The sequence below is a fragment of the Podarcis filfolensis genome (genome assembly GCF_964270895.1).
Source record: "Podarcis filfolensis genome assembly, chromosome: 5".
NCBI lineage: Eukaryota > Metazoa > Chordata > Lepidosauria > Squamata > Lacertidae > Podarcis > Podarcis filfolensis.
This window is the reverse complement of record NC_139608.1, coordinates 96,735,507-96,747,749: the sequence shown is the minus strand read 5'-3', so window position 1 is coordinate 96,747,749 and position 12,243 is coordinate 96,735,507. Positions and strand designations below refer to the sequence as shown.

General features: G+C 45.0%; 1 protein-coding gene and 1 long non-coding RNA gene across 4 annotated transcripts in view; one reads left to right on the top strand and one right to left on the bottom strand.

The window, feature by feature from the left end:
* Positions 1-815: 815 nt before the first annotated feature.
* Positions 816-2,076, top strand: LOC310763593. Its single transcript, XR_014548693.1, has 2 exons — positions 816-905; positions 1,756-2,076. It is a non-coding gene; the product is annotated as an uncharacterized lncRNA (long non-coding RNA).
* A 2,755-nt stretch (positions 2,077-4,831) lies between these two features.
* Positions 4,832-12,243, bottom strand: part of PARVB (parvin beta) — a 39,987-nt gene continuing 32,575 nt past the window's right edge. For all 3 annotated transcript variants that reach the window (XM_083615923.1, XM_083615922.1, XM_083615924.1), the window contains exons 11-13: positions 10,829-10,930; positions 8,065-8,137; positions 4,832-5,892 (exon numbers count right to left, since the gene is read on the bottom strand). In XM_083615923.1, the coding sequence (XP_083472049.1) occupies positions 5,816-5,892; positions 8,065-8,137; positions 10,829-10,930 (252 nt within the window). In that variant the 3' untranslated portion in view covers positions 4,832-5,815. The remainder of the gene's footprint in view (positions 5,893-8,064; positions 8,138-10,828; positions 10,931-12,243) is intronic.

Genomic DNA, 12,243 nt, shown 5'->3' with positions numbered 1-12,243 from the left:
CAAACAAAAATTTGGCAGCAGTTATGGATCTGGATTAAACATGCACATTACAAGGGGGTCAATAATGCTGGTGTCTGCAATTGACTTGTTTTTTTTTTAAAAAAAATGGTCTCCTGTAGGCAGAGCATTGTATCTAATGCTGTAGAAGCAAAATTCTGCTTGTGCAACAGGACTTCCCCTTCTTCTCCTCTACCCTATCACATATCCCCCCAAAAAATCTGCTCCAGAGGGGGGTGGCTGTAGAGGAGGGGCACATTCTGCTGTACCAGCAGAAATCTCCTGCCAGTGGCGCCAACTCCAGGGGGGGCCGAGGGCTCAGGCACCCACAAATCTTTTGCTGTGGGTGTCCAGCCTCCAGCCTCCCGCCACTGCATGTCCCCAGCTGCCGCCTTGCCTCTGGCTCTCCAGCACCATGGGTGTGACTGGGCCAGGGCCTGCACCTCCACCACGGGGCCTCTGTTGGGGCCTGATACGGCCCTGGACATGCTTCTGGGATGCAGCCACAGTGGGCCCCAACAGAGGCCCTGCCGCGCAGGCCCCAGCCTAGTCGCCGCCAGAGTGCTCACATGCCCCATGCCGCACCGTCATGATGTCACATGACATCATGATGTCACATCGCGCCTCGATGTCATGATGTTGCAGTGTGGTGAGCGTGCACCTGGCACCCAAATTCTGGGGCCCCAGTCGGCACTTCTGTCTCCTGCGCAAGCAGAACAGCAGTGTTTGATGCATCTGAGGGTCTCCCACACTGAATGGTTGTGCTAGCAAACACTAGCATAGCACATTATTATTATTATTTATTAAATTTATATACTGCCTCACCCCTTGGAAACTTACCTGGCAAGGGGGCAGCAGAGGAGGGCAAGCAAAGTGACTGCAGCATAGAATTACATCGGGATCCACAGGTAGCATAGATAGCAGCTGCAGCTGCTTCCCTCTGGTCAGCGCTCTGGGACCTGCCTTCATCCCCCCCGCCCCCCCATCACAGCAGGTGCTGACGGGGAACCAGGTGGTGAGAAATGATTTTGCTGTCCTTTGGAGCAGAACAGAAAGTTGTGCGCTTCTTAGGTTGTGGGTATCTTGTTCATTGCCTGGGATAAGAACTTATCATAATTGGTTGTTATTTTGTATGTATTGCTTAAACACTAACTTCTGGGTTAGGGTGGGCTATTTTATTATGTGCTCACTGGAAGGACAGATCCTGAAGCTGAGGCTCCAATCCTTTGGTCACCTCATGAGAAGAGAAGACTCCCTGGAAAAGACCCTGATGTTGGGAAAGATGGAGGGCACAAGGAGAAGGGGACGACAGAGGACGAGATGGTTGGACAGTGTTCTCGAAGCCACAAACATGAGTTTGACCAAACTGCGGGAGGCCGTGGAAGACAGGAGTGCCTGGCGTACTCTGGTCCGTGGGGTCACGAAGAGTCGGACACGACTAAACGACTAAACAACAACAACAACATTTTATTATGTATATGTGTATTGTTGTTATATGTTTGAAAAAATTTAATTTTAAAAAGTGAAAAAGAAGAAAGAAATTATACCAGAGCTGCTTCCACTGTACTTTCTGGTAGTGCCTCACTACATCTTGCTAGATGTTGCCTTAAATATTTGGGGCAGGCTAAATTCACCACTGCAAAAACTGAAATTGTATTTTTAACCGTAACGTGGACATCCCCATTAAGTATATAGCCCCTTAATTAGTAGACTCATGTAATGCTCAGGATAGGACCAGTAGAATGCTTTTCATCCCAGGAGAGTAGCCAAAGGACAGACAAAAAAAGGTGCTGAGGCACTGAAGCTGCCTGAGAGAGGCTACCAAGAAGAACAGAGGCCTTTTGGCACAGCCATTTGCATTTCAGCCTATGATCCTAAGCTATCAAGGAGACAGAAAGATGTGAGAGGTTTCCCTGCAAGGCCCTGGAAATGGCTCAAGGTCCCTCCAGGTCCTTCAGACACGGAAGACTCCTGAGACTGGCAGCAGCTAGACAGCATGACTGCGAAAACAAACAACAACTTTGAAACAAATATCTGACACAAAATGGATAAGAAATTTATAATATCCTGGTTATTTCACATATACCCTACTTCTTTTCTTAAAGAGTTCAAATGAAGGCTCTGCTGAGTTTTCAGAGATTTACCCATACAAGCTATCTAACAGGGCTGGTTTGGTTGCTGTACGTCCCTTCAACAGTTGATGTACACTATGAGGTTTTGGATGAAGGAAAAATGTCATATGCATGGAACAATCATATTGGTCACCCATGAACTTGACATTTAATTCTGCTTTCACAAGACATAAAAGGGGCCTCTGATTAGCCAAATACAGGGGGTTCTGGCTCAGTTTCAAGACGTGACATGCATACACATACATACTTGGGTGGAAAGCAGCTTGTTTGGAAAAAGGGAATGCGTATATGTATGTGTGGAGGAAGCAAGAGAGAATATTCAGAAAAACTACAAACCTGCTTATTGACTTGGATCTCTCTCAGCTCATTGTTGAAGTCCATCTTTGTTCAAGTTCACAATACTCATTGCACAATACACTCACTATTTCATTATGTCTTCCTGAAGTTTAGTACCTAGACTGACATGGCTTGAACATCCAGGAAAACTCTTGTTTAGTTAGGGTGTGTGTTTTTTTCAAAAAGAAAAATTCTTCAGGCCTCACTTTAGTACCATAGATGGTGGTGCAGAAAGCACAGATTGTTATTTCCCTGTGTTGAGATGGAGGCCCGGTCCTTTGCCCTTTAACACAGGCAGCCAGACTGAGTCCCAGCATCAGAAGCTTCAGATCACTCCACGCGTTGGCTTTCCATCAGTTTCAAAATGGGCCAGGGAGTGGATTCTCACACTTCTTTTCAAATATTTTAACATTCTGTGAAAAGCTTCATTCTAAAACAAGTCAACTCGTAAAATACAACCGAGCTGTAAGATTAAAATTGGAGCAATTTAAATAAGTAGGTCGGGTGGAAACTGGATACCTGGCAATGGCCTATTCCCCTCCCCAGGTGTTGCGTAGGGAAGAAGTTAGGGCCCATGATGCCTGAGCCCATCAGGAAGACGTATTGGATGGCCGTGTGCTGCTGTGCTGCTGCAACGGCCAGAAATGTTGAATTCCCAAAGCAGCTTGAAAACGGAAAAGTATTCTTTTGGCTGGGATTTAAAGCCTTGCCCAAGGACGGGCAGAGGTCCTAGGAACCTAGCTGTGAAGGGCGCTTCCCAGGCAAAGGAATGCACACGGCAGAGAAGTTACCTCTTTATTGCCAAGCTGGCACAGTCGTTTCTATGGTTCTGAAGACCCCCACACACCCACCTAGTGTCTGGGCAGCTGTTCCCAGGTCCACGCTCAATGCAGCGACTGCAGCAACAGGGGACCACTCTCTCTCCCTCACTTTGGTATGTACCTCCCCCTGACGGGCTGCACACACACAGTGGGAGACTACTCCCACGTGACAACTTCCTCTGCTCATCCCATTTCAATCCCCTCCTGGTTCTGGGAGACAGTGGTGCAGGAGAGGGTGGGGAAGCCCCGGCCCCCCTTCCCTTGCCTGACCTGCCTCTTCCTCCTCTTCTTCCAACCCATCCTGTGCTCCACCCTCCATCACCGAAGCTTCCCCCGCCTTGACTCTTGTCTCCTGCCTGGAAGTCGTGCTGCCTTTCCCAAGTCAGACTCCAGCCCCCTTTTCCTGGCACACTCATCAGCCTCCTGCCTGTCCTTGACGTTAGTGAGGTGAAGGAAAAGAGAGCCTAAAGGCAAGGATTTGGCAGGGAAGGTCTCTGTAATCCTCACCATTTACTTGCTTAGTAACAGCTTCAGTGCAATAATCCCATCCCCTGTTAACAGCCATGTCCCTCAAGGAGCCTTCATCCAAAGTAACATGCCAGCACAATCCTCTCTGTACATTTAACTCCACTAAGCTCTCCTTAATATTGCTGGGCACTGTGATGAAACCCACCAGTTGTTCCAAGGGGGCTCCAAGCTCTGCAGAAATGTTATCTAGCTCACTTTTTAAAAAAGGGACAAAATACCAGCTGGAGAAGGAAACCAAATGAAACAAGCTTCCCACAGCGTGTGAAGGGAAGCAAAGTGCTTTTTCTATCAACTAGAAAACAAGAGGGCTTGAAATTCATGCCAATTATGTATGGAGCAAGCACAGAGATTTTTTGCATAATACAATTGCCATAGAACAAATCGTTATATTCAGAAACCTGTACTAGCTTAAGTGTGAAGCTTTTGACAGCACCTCATTCAGCCCCACAATGCTCTGTGTGGGTCTTCCCCCATCCTGGTGCCCTCCATATGTTTTGGGGTTGCATCCCCCGACTTCCTTGACCAGGGGCCACAGTAGCTGGGGCCGGCAGGAATTGCAGTCTAGAAATATCCAGAAGGCACAAAGTTGGGGGGGACTGCTCTCTGACAGCAATTCTCAAGCAGTTTACCTTAGGGAACAACTTATTTCTGAAAAGATGTAGAGTCCATGTTTCAATAGCTGAATATTTTCAAAGCAAATAAACACTTCTGAAGGGATTCCAGGGTGTATTTTAGTGCAGTCAGTTTACCCAGCCCTACTGAGCTTATTGAAAGTGCACCCTAGAAAACACCCCAAACCAGCCTCAGAAGATTTGAGCAGTTAATGGTATGCAACCTGCTTTTCAGGGAATCGCATCCATCACTGAAAACCCCCTCATAAGCTTCCAAAACCCTGTTTGAAAACCAGCGAAGAAGGGAGGTTTGTTTTCGATACATTCGCCCATCATATCAATGCATGGCCAGCGATTCATCGGACATAACCACAGCACAACAAAAACTCCAGGCAGCCATTCCATCTGAGATTCACAGTGTATTTAGTGGCAATAATACTGAATGGTAGGAGGGTAAGACAGAAAGGTCGACAAGGACTCCAAAAGTTACATAGAAGAGTTCCAGGGCACAATCTCAAAATAACAAAATATAATTGAACAGAGATCATATTATGAAATAAGCCGCGCAGTGGCTTAATGAATAGGGCTGGGGTATATATGTCTAAAATCAGGGTGTAGAGGAGGGAGCAGAGGAGATGCACACACCCCTCTGAAAGTCTGGAGGGAGGTAATGGTCCTTTCACAAACGGATTACAGCTACTTCCCACCTCACAGCTGCACACATTTGAAAATGAATTAAATTCCACACTCTAACCAACATTGGTTTCACCCATACCTATAACTATATGTGTCAATATTATACCCTGGAGACTGGGAAAATACATCAACTTACTGCTTAGCATTCCTATAGCACTTGGGAGTGTTCAAGTTGCTTCCCATTCATGATCTCAGTGTATACGTACAATGACCCTGTAAGGATGTCTATGATTATTTCTTTATTGCATGTGTGGACCCTGAGAGTGGCCAGCCTAAAGCCTCCTAGTGGGTTCACTGGAGAGTTGAAATAGAGAGAAGGACCCAGAAGCCCATTACCTGGACAAAAGGCATCCTAGCACTCCTTCATCAACCACTTCAAATCTTCTCATCACCAGAATTCACCCTAACTGCAATCTACACTAATGGAAGAAGGTCCTTGCGCTGAAAGCAACACATGAGAGCCTTCTAGAACAAACAAGCACACTGTGGGTAGTTCAAGGAATTAAAGCTACATTTCAAAGTGGGTTCAAAGCATAGAAGAGTTACAGGCAGATAATGCTAATAAAAGAAGAGGCACCATCATGCACCAGGGAGCACAGCATATGGCACAGAAGGAAGAAAAAGGGAAGGTCTCTTTCCTCCTCTCCCCGCTAAAAAGATGCTGCGAAGATTAGAGTCTCAGGAGGTCTCCAAGTCATTCAACATTCTTGTATTTTGTAAACAGGTTGTACAAAACTCTTAGGGTAGATTTCAGGTCCAAGTTGACAACATCTGAGGGATTTAAAAAAGAGAGAGAGATTTTTAGGTTAAGAGCTTGACTTTAAAAAAAATGAAAAATAGTCTTCTGCTAAACAAGCTTTTTAATACCAAAATGCCCCCATGCAAGTCCCTTTATACAAAATTATGAGAAACCTCAACAACAATAAAAACTCCCATTAAAACAACTCTCTTAGGAATGAATTTTATTTGAACACTGAACTGAAATTTCAGTAGACTGTCTTTTCCAGAGACTCACTGGGAAGTTTAAACACATAAGCACATGTGAGAAAATAATCAATTGAACAGCGTGACAATTGAAGGCAACTTCATATTTTAAACCTGTACCTACACAAGCCTGCTCCAAACAGAAAAGTATTTACAATACTTCTGGAAACTATTTGGGAGGAAATTTCCAAATTTGTAGGGGATGGATTATTTGGGCAATCTTGGAGGCCGATGGGCCTCTGTAGGCAAACAAGAGAAAGTGCTGGTCCATGCTTTCCCTCCTAAATCAGGGAATTTTATAAACAAGTCCCTTTGTGGGCCGCAGTACAGGAACCCTTCCCAACACGGCTCATTCACTTTGCCTTCATTATACTGATTTCCTAATTCCTTTGCATGAGGGACAGAAAGTTGTCTCAGCCACCACACTAAACTTCCGCATTGCCCACAAATCATAACTCAGCAGAAGGTTAAATACAGTGTCCATAAAGCACATTAAATGTTACGGCATCAAATGATATTTGATGCAAGATTAACAGTGCAATCCTGGACATATGTATTCAGAAGTACAGTGGTACCTTGGTTCTCAAACGCCTTGGTTCCCAAACGCCAAAAACGTAGACGTAAGTGTCCGGTTTTTGAACGTTTTTCGGAAGCCGAACGTCCGATGCGGCTGTTGGCTATTGTTTTGTTTTATAGTACAGTACATTGTTTTCATTTTATGGATCAATGGTCTCATTAAAGAGTAAAATTCATGTTAAACTGCTGTTTCAGGGGTTGTTTTTAAAAGTCTGGAACGGATTAATCCATTTTGCATTGCTTTCTATGGGAAAACGCGCTTTGGTTTTGGAACGCTTTGGTTTTGGAACAGACTTCCGGAACGGATTAAGTTTGAGAACCAAGGTACCACTGTAAATTCCACTGAGTTCAGGTGCGCCAACTCTAGAGGGCGAAGGTGCCATCAGCCCCCTCAATATTCCTTAGCAGGGGCCTCAGCTCCCCCAATATTGAGGGGGCGGAGGAGGCCAAACTGCTGAGCCGAGCGCAGGGCCACATCCAAGGCAGGCGAGAGAAGAGGAGACACGGCCATTGAAGCTGCACGGTGCTGGGCAAGCGGACACGGAGCAATGGTTCCAAACTACAAGAAAGAAGATTCCACCTAAACATTAGGAAGAACTTCCTGACAGTAAGAGCTGTTCGACAGTGGAATTTGCTGCCAAGGAGTGTGGTGGAGTCTCCTTCTTTGGAGGTCTTTAAGCAGAGGCTTGACAACCATATGTCAGGAGTGCTCTGATGGTGTTTCCTGCTTGGCAGGGGGTTGGACTCGATGGCCCTTGTGGTCTCTTCCAACTCTGTGATTCTATGATTCTATGATCCTCCTGACGCAGCAGTTGGCCCCTGCAATATTTGGTCCAAGGTGGCACCTCTGAGTTCCATGGGGCTCACTCAGTGGTGGCCGGTGCCTATTTTGCCTGGCGGGTGAAAGGCAAGGAGGCCAACAATAGATGGAGACATAGCCAAGGAGAGGCGGAGCCCACTAACTCCAGCTTTCTCGCCTTCCTCGTCCCTGCTGAGTTCTACAAGAGCAACAGCGAGACTAAGGAGCAGGAAGACAATCAACTGCGTCATCCTCTAAGATGGCTGTCAGCATGAATACAGGGAGATGAAGGATGAGATGGGTGGGACAGAGCCTCATTTGCCCTGATAGACCAGCCTCTGCTAGTGACACTGCCTGGAAAACATGGCCATGGAAATTCAGCCTTAGACCACACTTTATGGCTGTTGACCATCTTGAGAATGAAGCCTAGAAGAAAGCTACAGAAAAACAGCCCACGTGGACATGGCTAGAGATGCTGTTACACTTGGGAGAACTAACAATTTAAATCCCTCCCATGCTTGCCAACATGCATGTCCAGTTGAGCATGTGCTTGTTTCAGTGGAACTCAGGCCTGCGCACGATACCTTCTGGTCGAGCTTTGGGCTTCTTCAGCCCTCCGTCCTGCATCAGTTCAAAAGCAAAGGAAACATTGTGAACCTGCAAAACAACAACAAAAAAAAACCTCTTAAATTTTCAGTGGGATGAAAAGACCCCCTCCCTCCGTTTCCCCCCTCATATTGCTTAGCTTATCCCTGGATGCATGCACCCCAGGATTCTTAAGTCAGCCTACGTTCTTAATGTATCATCTTCTTTCAAGAAAAATCACATTGCTTAAACCCTTTAGGACTTGTTCCAGTGACCACACAGATCAATGTAATGTGCCAGCTGGAAGCTCATTCATTTCAGCCACAGCCATTTTCGGGCCTGGAATTGAATTCCAAGCATAGAAATTTCATGAAGCAAAAGCCCTGCATATAGGAACACTTGCACATCAGAGAGGAACACTCTCCCTGAAATGCTAGCTTTCCAAAAACAGAGACTTTTTATATCTGTACGGAAGTATTAAACACGTCCCTCCTCATTCCCGCAACAATTGGAAGTGCTAAAATCCAGGAAATGTCACACGAAGGGTTGTGGGTTCAAACCCCACATTGGACAAACGATTCCTGCATTGCAGGGGGCTGGACTAGATGACCCTCTGGTCCCTTCCAACTCTGCAACTCTTTGATTCTGTGACTGGTACATCTAGTTCAGCTGTCAGAAGTGATGGGAGCCACAATAACTGTTATTGGCCATTAACTGGCCTGTGCAAGGGGTTCATATATGAACCAAGCTGTAAATGACACGTCAGCGTCATTTTGATGAAAACAGGCTTCATTCATGATATATGGATCAAAGTGCAGCAAATGGGAATGTGAAGAATATTCTCTTTGATTAAAGGCTGGAGTAGGTTGTCTATAAGGCCAGCTTTGGAGGAACATTTTGTTTTGTGCAAATGCGCCGCGGTGGGTGGGGTATCTCTTTCTGCAGTTAGATTAAAAGAGCTGGCTCCCCTGCTGCCACCTACCTTGAAATGACCAATTCTTGCAATATTGCACCACACACAGGAGGAAGGGATTTAATTAAAACTACTCACAGCTCAGTGAGCTGGGCAGTAAAAACAAGGAAACACTTCCCCACCTTTGAAGTTAATTGGTTTTTTTTAAAAAAGAGTTTATTCCTCCTAATTCTTGCTTACCCCTGACTTTAATAGTCAAAAGCACAATCCTATGGGTGTTCTGTTTTTAGGGATTTTATGGTTGGACATGTTACTTGACTGAGAGGTGCCTGGAACACCGTGGGCAAATCAACGTACAAGTCCTCTAAATAAGCCAACACAAAATAGTACAAACTGAGTTTCTATCCTTCCTTGGATGCAACTTCCCACCGGGGCTCCAAATATTCCTATGTAAGTCAACCTATGAATTAATACTCATTCATACTTGTTATAGTGGAAGTTCAATATTTTTATAAGGCTAGGTTGGTTCAGCACACAGAATTCAGTGAGCTACAGACTTCACTATTCTTATTATACCCTATTATTAGGGTTGAGGTTATCCCATACCCTTTTAAAATGTGGGTTTTTTGGGGGGGAGGGTGTTATTGAGTTGTTGTTGTTGTTATTTTGATTATGTATTTTGTGGTTTTATTTTGATTTTACTCTGTGACCTGAGACCTGCAGGTATGGGGCAGTATATAAATTTAATAATAATAATACCACCCTATACCTGTATGTCTCAGGGTCGTTCACAGGGAAAAAATCAGAATATAAAACCACAAAGTACATAATCAAAATAAAAACAACAACCCAATAACACCTCCCTCAACATATTTTAAAAGGGCATACTATGACACACTGCTTTGCTAACAGTAACAGAATTGCAAAGCTTTCCCCGACACTGAAATGAATAGAATTCAGACAAGTGCTTTTAGGTGGCCAATGAGAACTTCCCTCTCAACAGTGACTCTGTGAATCAGCCATTTTATAGTGTACACTATGTGGAATTTCTGTGACTGGAGCTTTCAAATTCTGCTTTTTTAGATTGCAATGTATAGGTTTACTTTTACTATGCAAGTTGCTATTTAGAATTGCTGTTGCAGACCTCACTTCATTTCTTAGGAACGGTTTTATAAATCCTCAAAAGAAAAATAAAATAAACGGAGCACGCCCACTGTGTGCATGTGATGGGACTTGCTCCTCCGGTTAGCAGCTATGTCCTCGTGGGAGCAGCTGGATGGGGGGGGCAGGATGGAGCAACAGGCACTGTCTATGATATTTTTCGGCCACATCCAAGGAGAAACACGTGCAACCCTTCGAGGAGCAGCCAAGATCCCCCCAACAGCCATTTGTGTGAGAGAGCGGATTCTGTCCCCTTCACCTGCCCTTTGTCCCTCCCAAAGGATCAGCAGGATCGTGGCCTTTTCAAGTGCCCTGTGCACACAGATCCAGCTGCTCTCTTGGACCACCGTCTGTGAGATAAGGGTGACTCCACAGACTTTACTTTCTCTTCAAATTATATTTGCAGGCCATTTTATCTTTAGATTTCTCTCACACACCCCTACAGCTAATACATCATTGTAAAGCTGCGGGCTGCACATTAGCTGCTGGATTAATTGGTTTTCCAGGTAAGATTCATGGCTAAGCTTCTCAGAACCATTTCACAGAATTATAAAATGTTAACCGTGCAGCTTATCTGCCGCCATTATGAGAACGTGCTGGTTTCACTCTGGCTTTAGTGGCAAATATAAAGACAGAAGGCTCGTTTGAATGCGGCAAACCAAAGTTGCCTGGCTGGGATTTCTACTCACCTTCTGATCAAAACTTTCAGGCGTTAAATAGAAATTGTGGAGCGGAACAAAATAGTCCTCCAGGAGACCCATCAGTAAAACCAGGTAGACGCCATCTGCAAACTGAAGAGAAACACGAGTGACACCCCCGCTGGGACCCCAGGAGGAGACAAACAAGAAGTGCCGCAAACTACACACTGAATCAATAATCAATTTCTCCTGGGCACTTCAGCTCTGGTCGGAATTGCTGGCATCAATTCATGTTTGCAGGGATTTAATGATTTATTATTACCCCACTGAGGATCGAGGTGAAGAAAAATGCTAGTGCAACAAGAAGGAGTGTTCCCAAGTGTGCTGAGTTTGGGGTTGGGGACCAATCTAAATAATAATAATAATAATAATAATAATAATAATAATAATAATAATAATAATTTTTTATTTGTACCCTGCCCTCCCCGGCCGGAGCCGGGCTTAGGGAGGCTAACATCATGAAACTAAGACAGTATACCAAGAACATAAAAACAGGCAATCAATTAGTTAAAATACATCTTAAAATTAGTTCAGAGCAAATTAAAATCTGGACAGATGGCAGTCCACGGGTAAAATTGAGAGTGGTTAATATTCTCCAGAGCCAACTGTTACCCCTGGTCTTATAAAGGACCTGTGAGGGGGCTAGGAGGCCTCTTTAATGCTTGTTCTTACACAGAAAGAAAAGAATCAGACTGAACCCCAGCTTCCTTCCAAGGCAGCCAAATTTAATTCCTCATGCTGCAGCAAGAGACACAGAACACAACAGGACAAATAGGCACTTGGCTTGCCTGTTTTTAGGATAAATACATTTTGGGCAAGACTATGCTGGTTCCCATGCTTAGGTTTCAATGCCAAAGAAGTCTTTCCTTGCATTAAAGCTATTTAGCCAGGGCTGGTGTAGCAACTAAAATGGGCAAGGTGAGTTTATTTGCTGCAGTGCGAATGAAAGTTTACAGACCCCTTATCAAAACTGGTAAACCCTATAGCCAAGAAATCCTAAGACCAATAAGCTTGCACTCATTTTCAGTTTAAGGTTTTTCTGTTTGCTGGGTCTCAACTGCACATACCCTTTCTACCACCTGTCTGCAAATTTTGACGACCCAAAAAGAACAGGAGGAGCACCACAGGAAGGTGAGTTTCACTACTGTTGCTATTATTAAGCACTTACATTACTTCTGCCTTTGTCTAAACCTGGGTAGCTAACCTGCGTCCCTCCAGGTGCTGAGGGACTCCAACTCTCATCAGGCCCTGACAATATAACCAAATGGTCAGGGTTGATGTCAGTTGCAGTCCAGCAATCTCTGGAAGGCCACAGATTAGTGCTTCCCCATCTGCACCCCAGGCAGTGCAAACCAGATGTGCTAAACTAGATGGAGGTGGGGCTCAACAACATCTGGAGAGCTTCA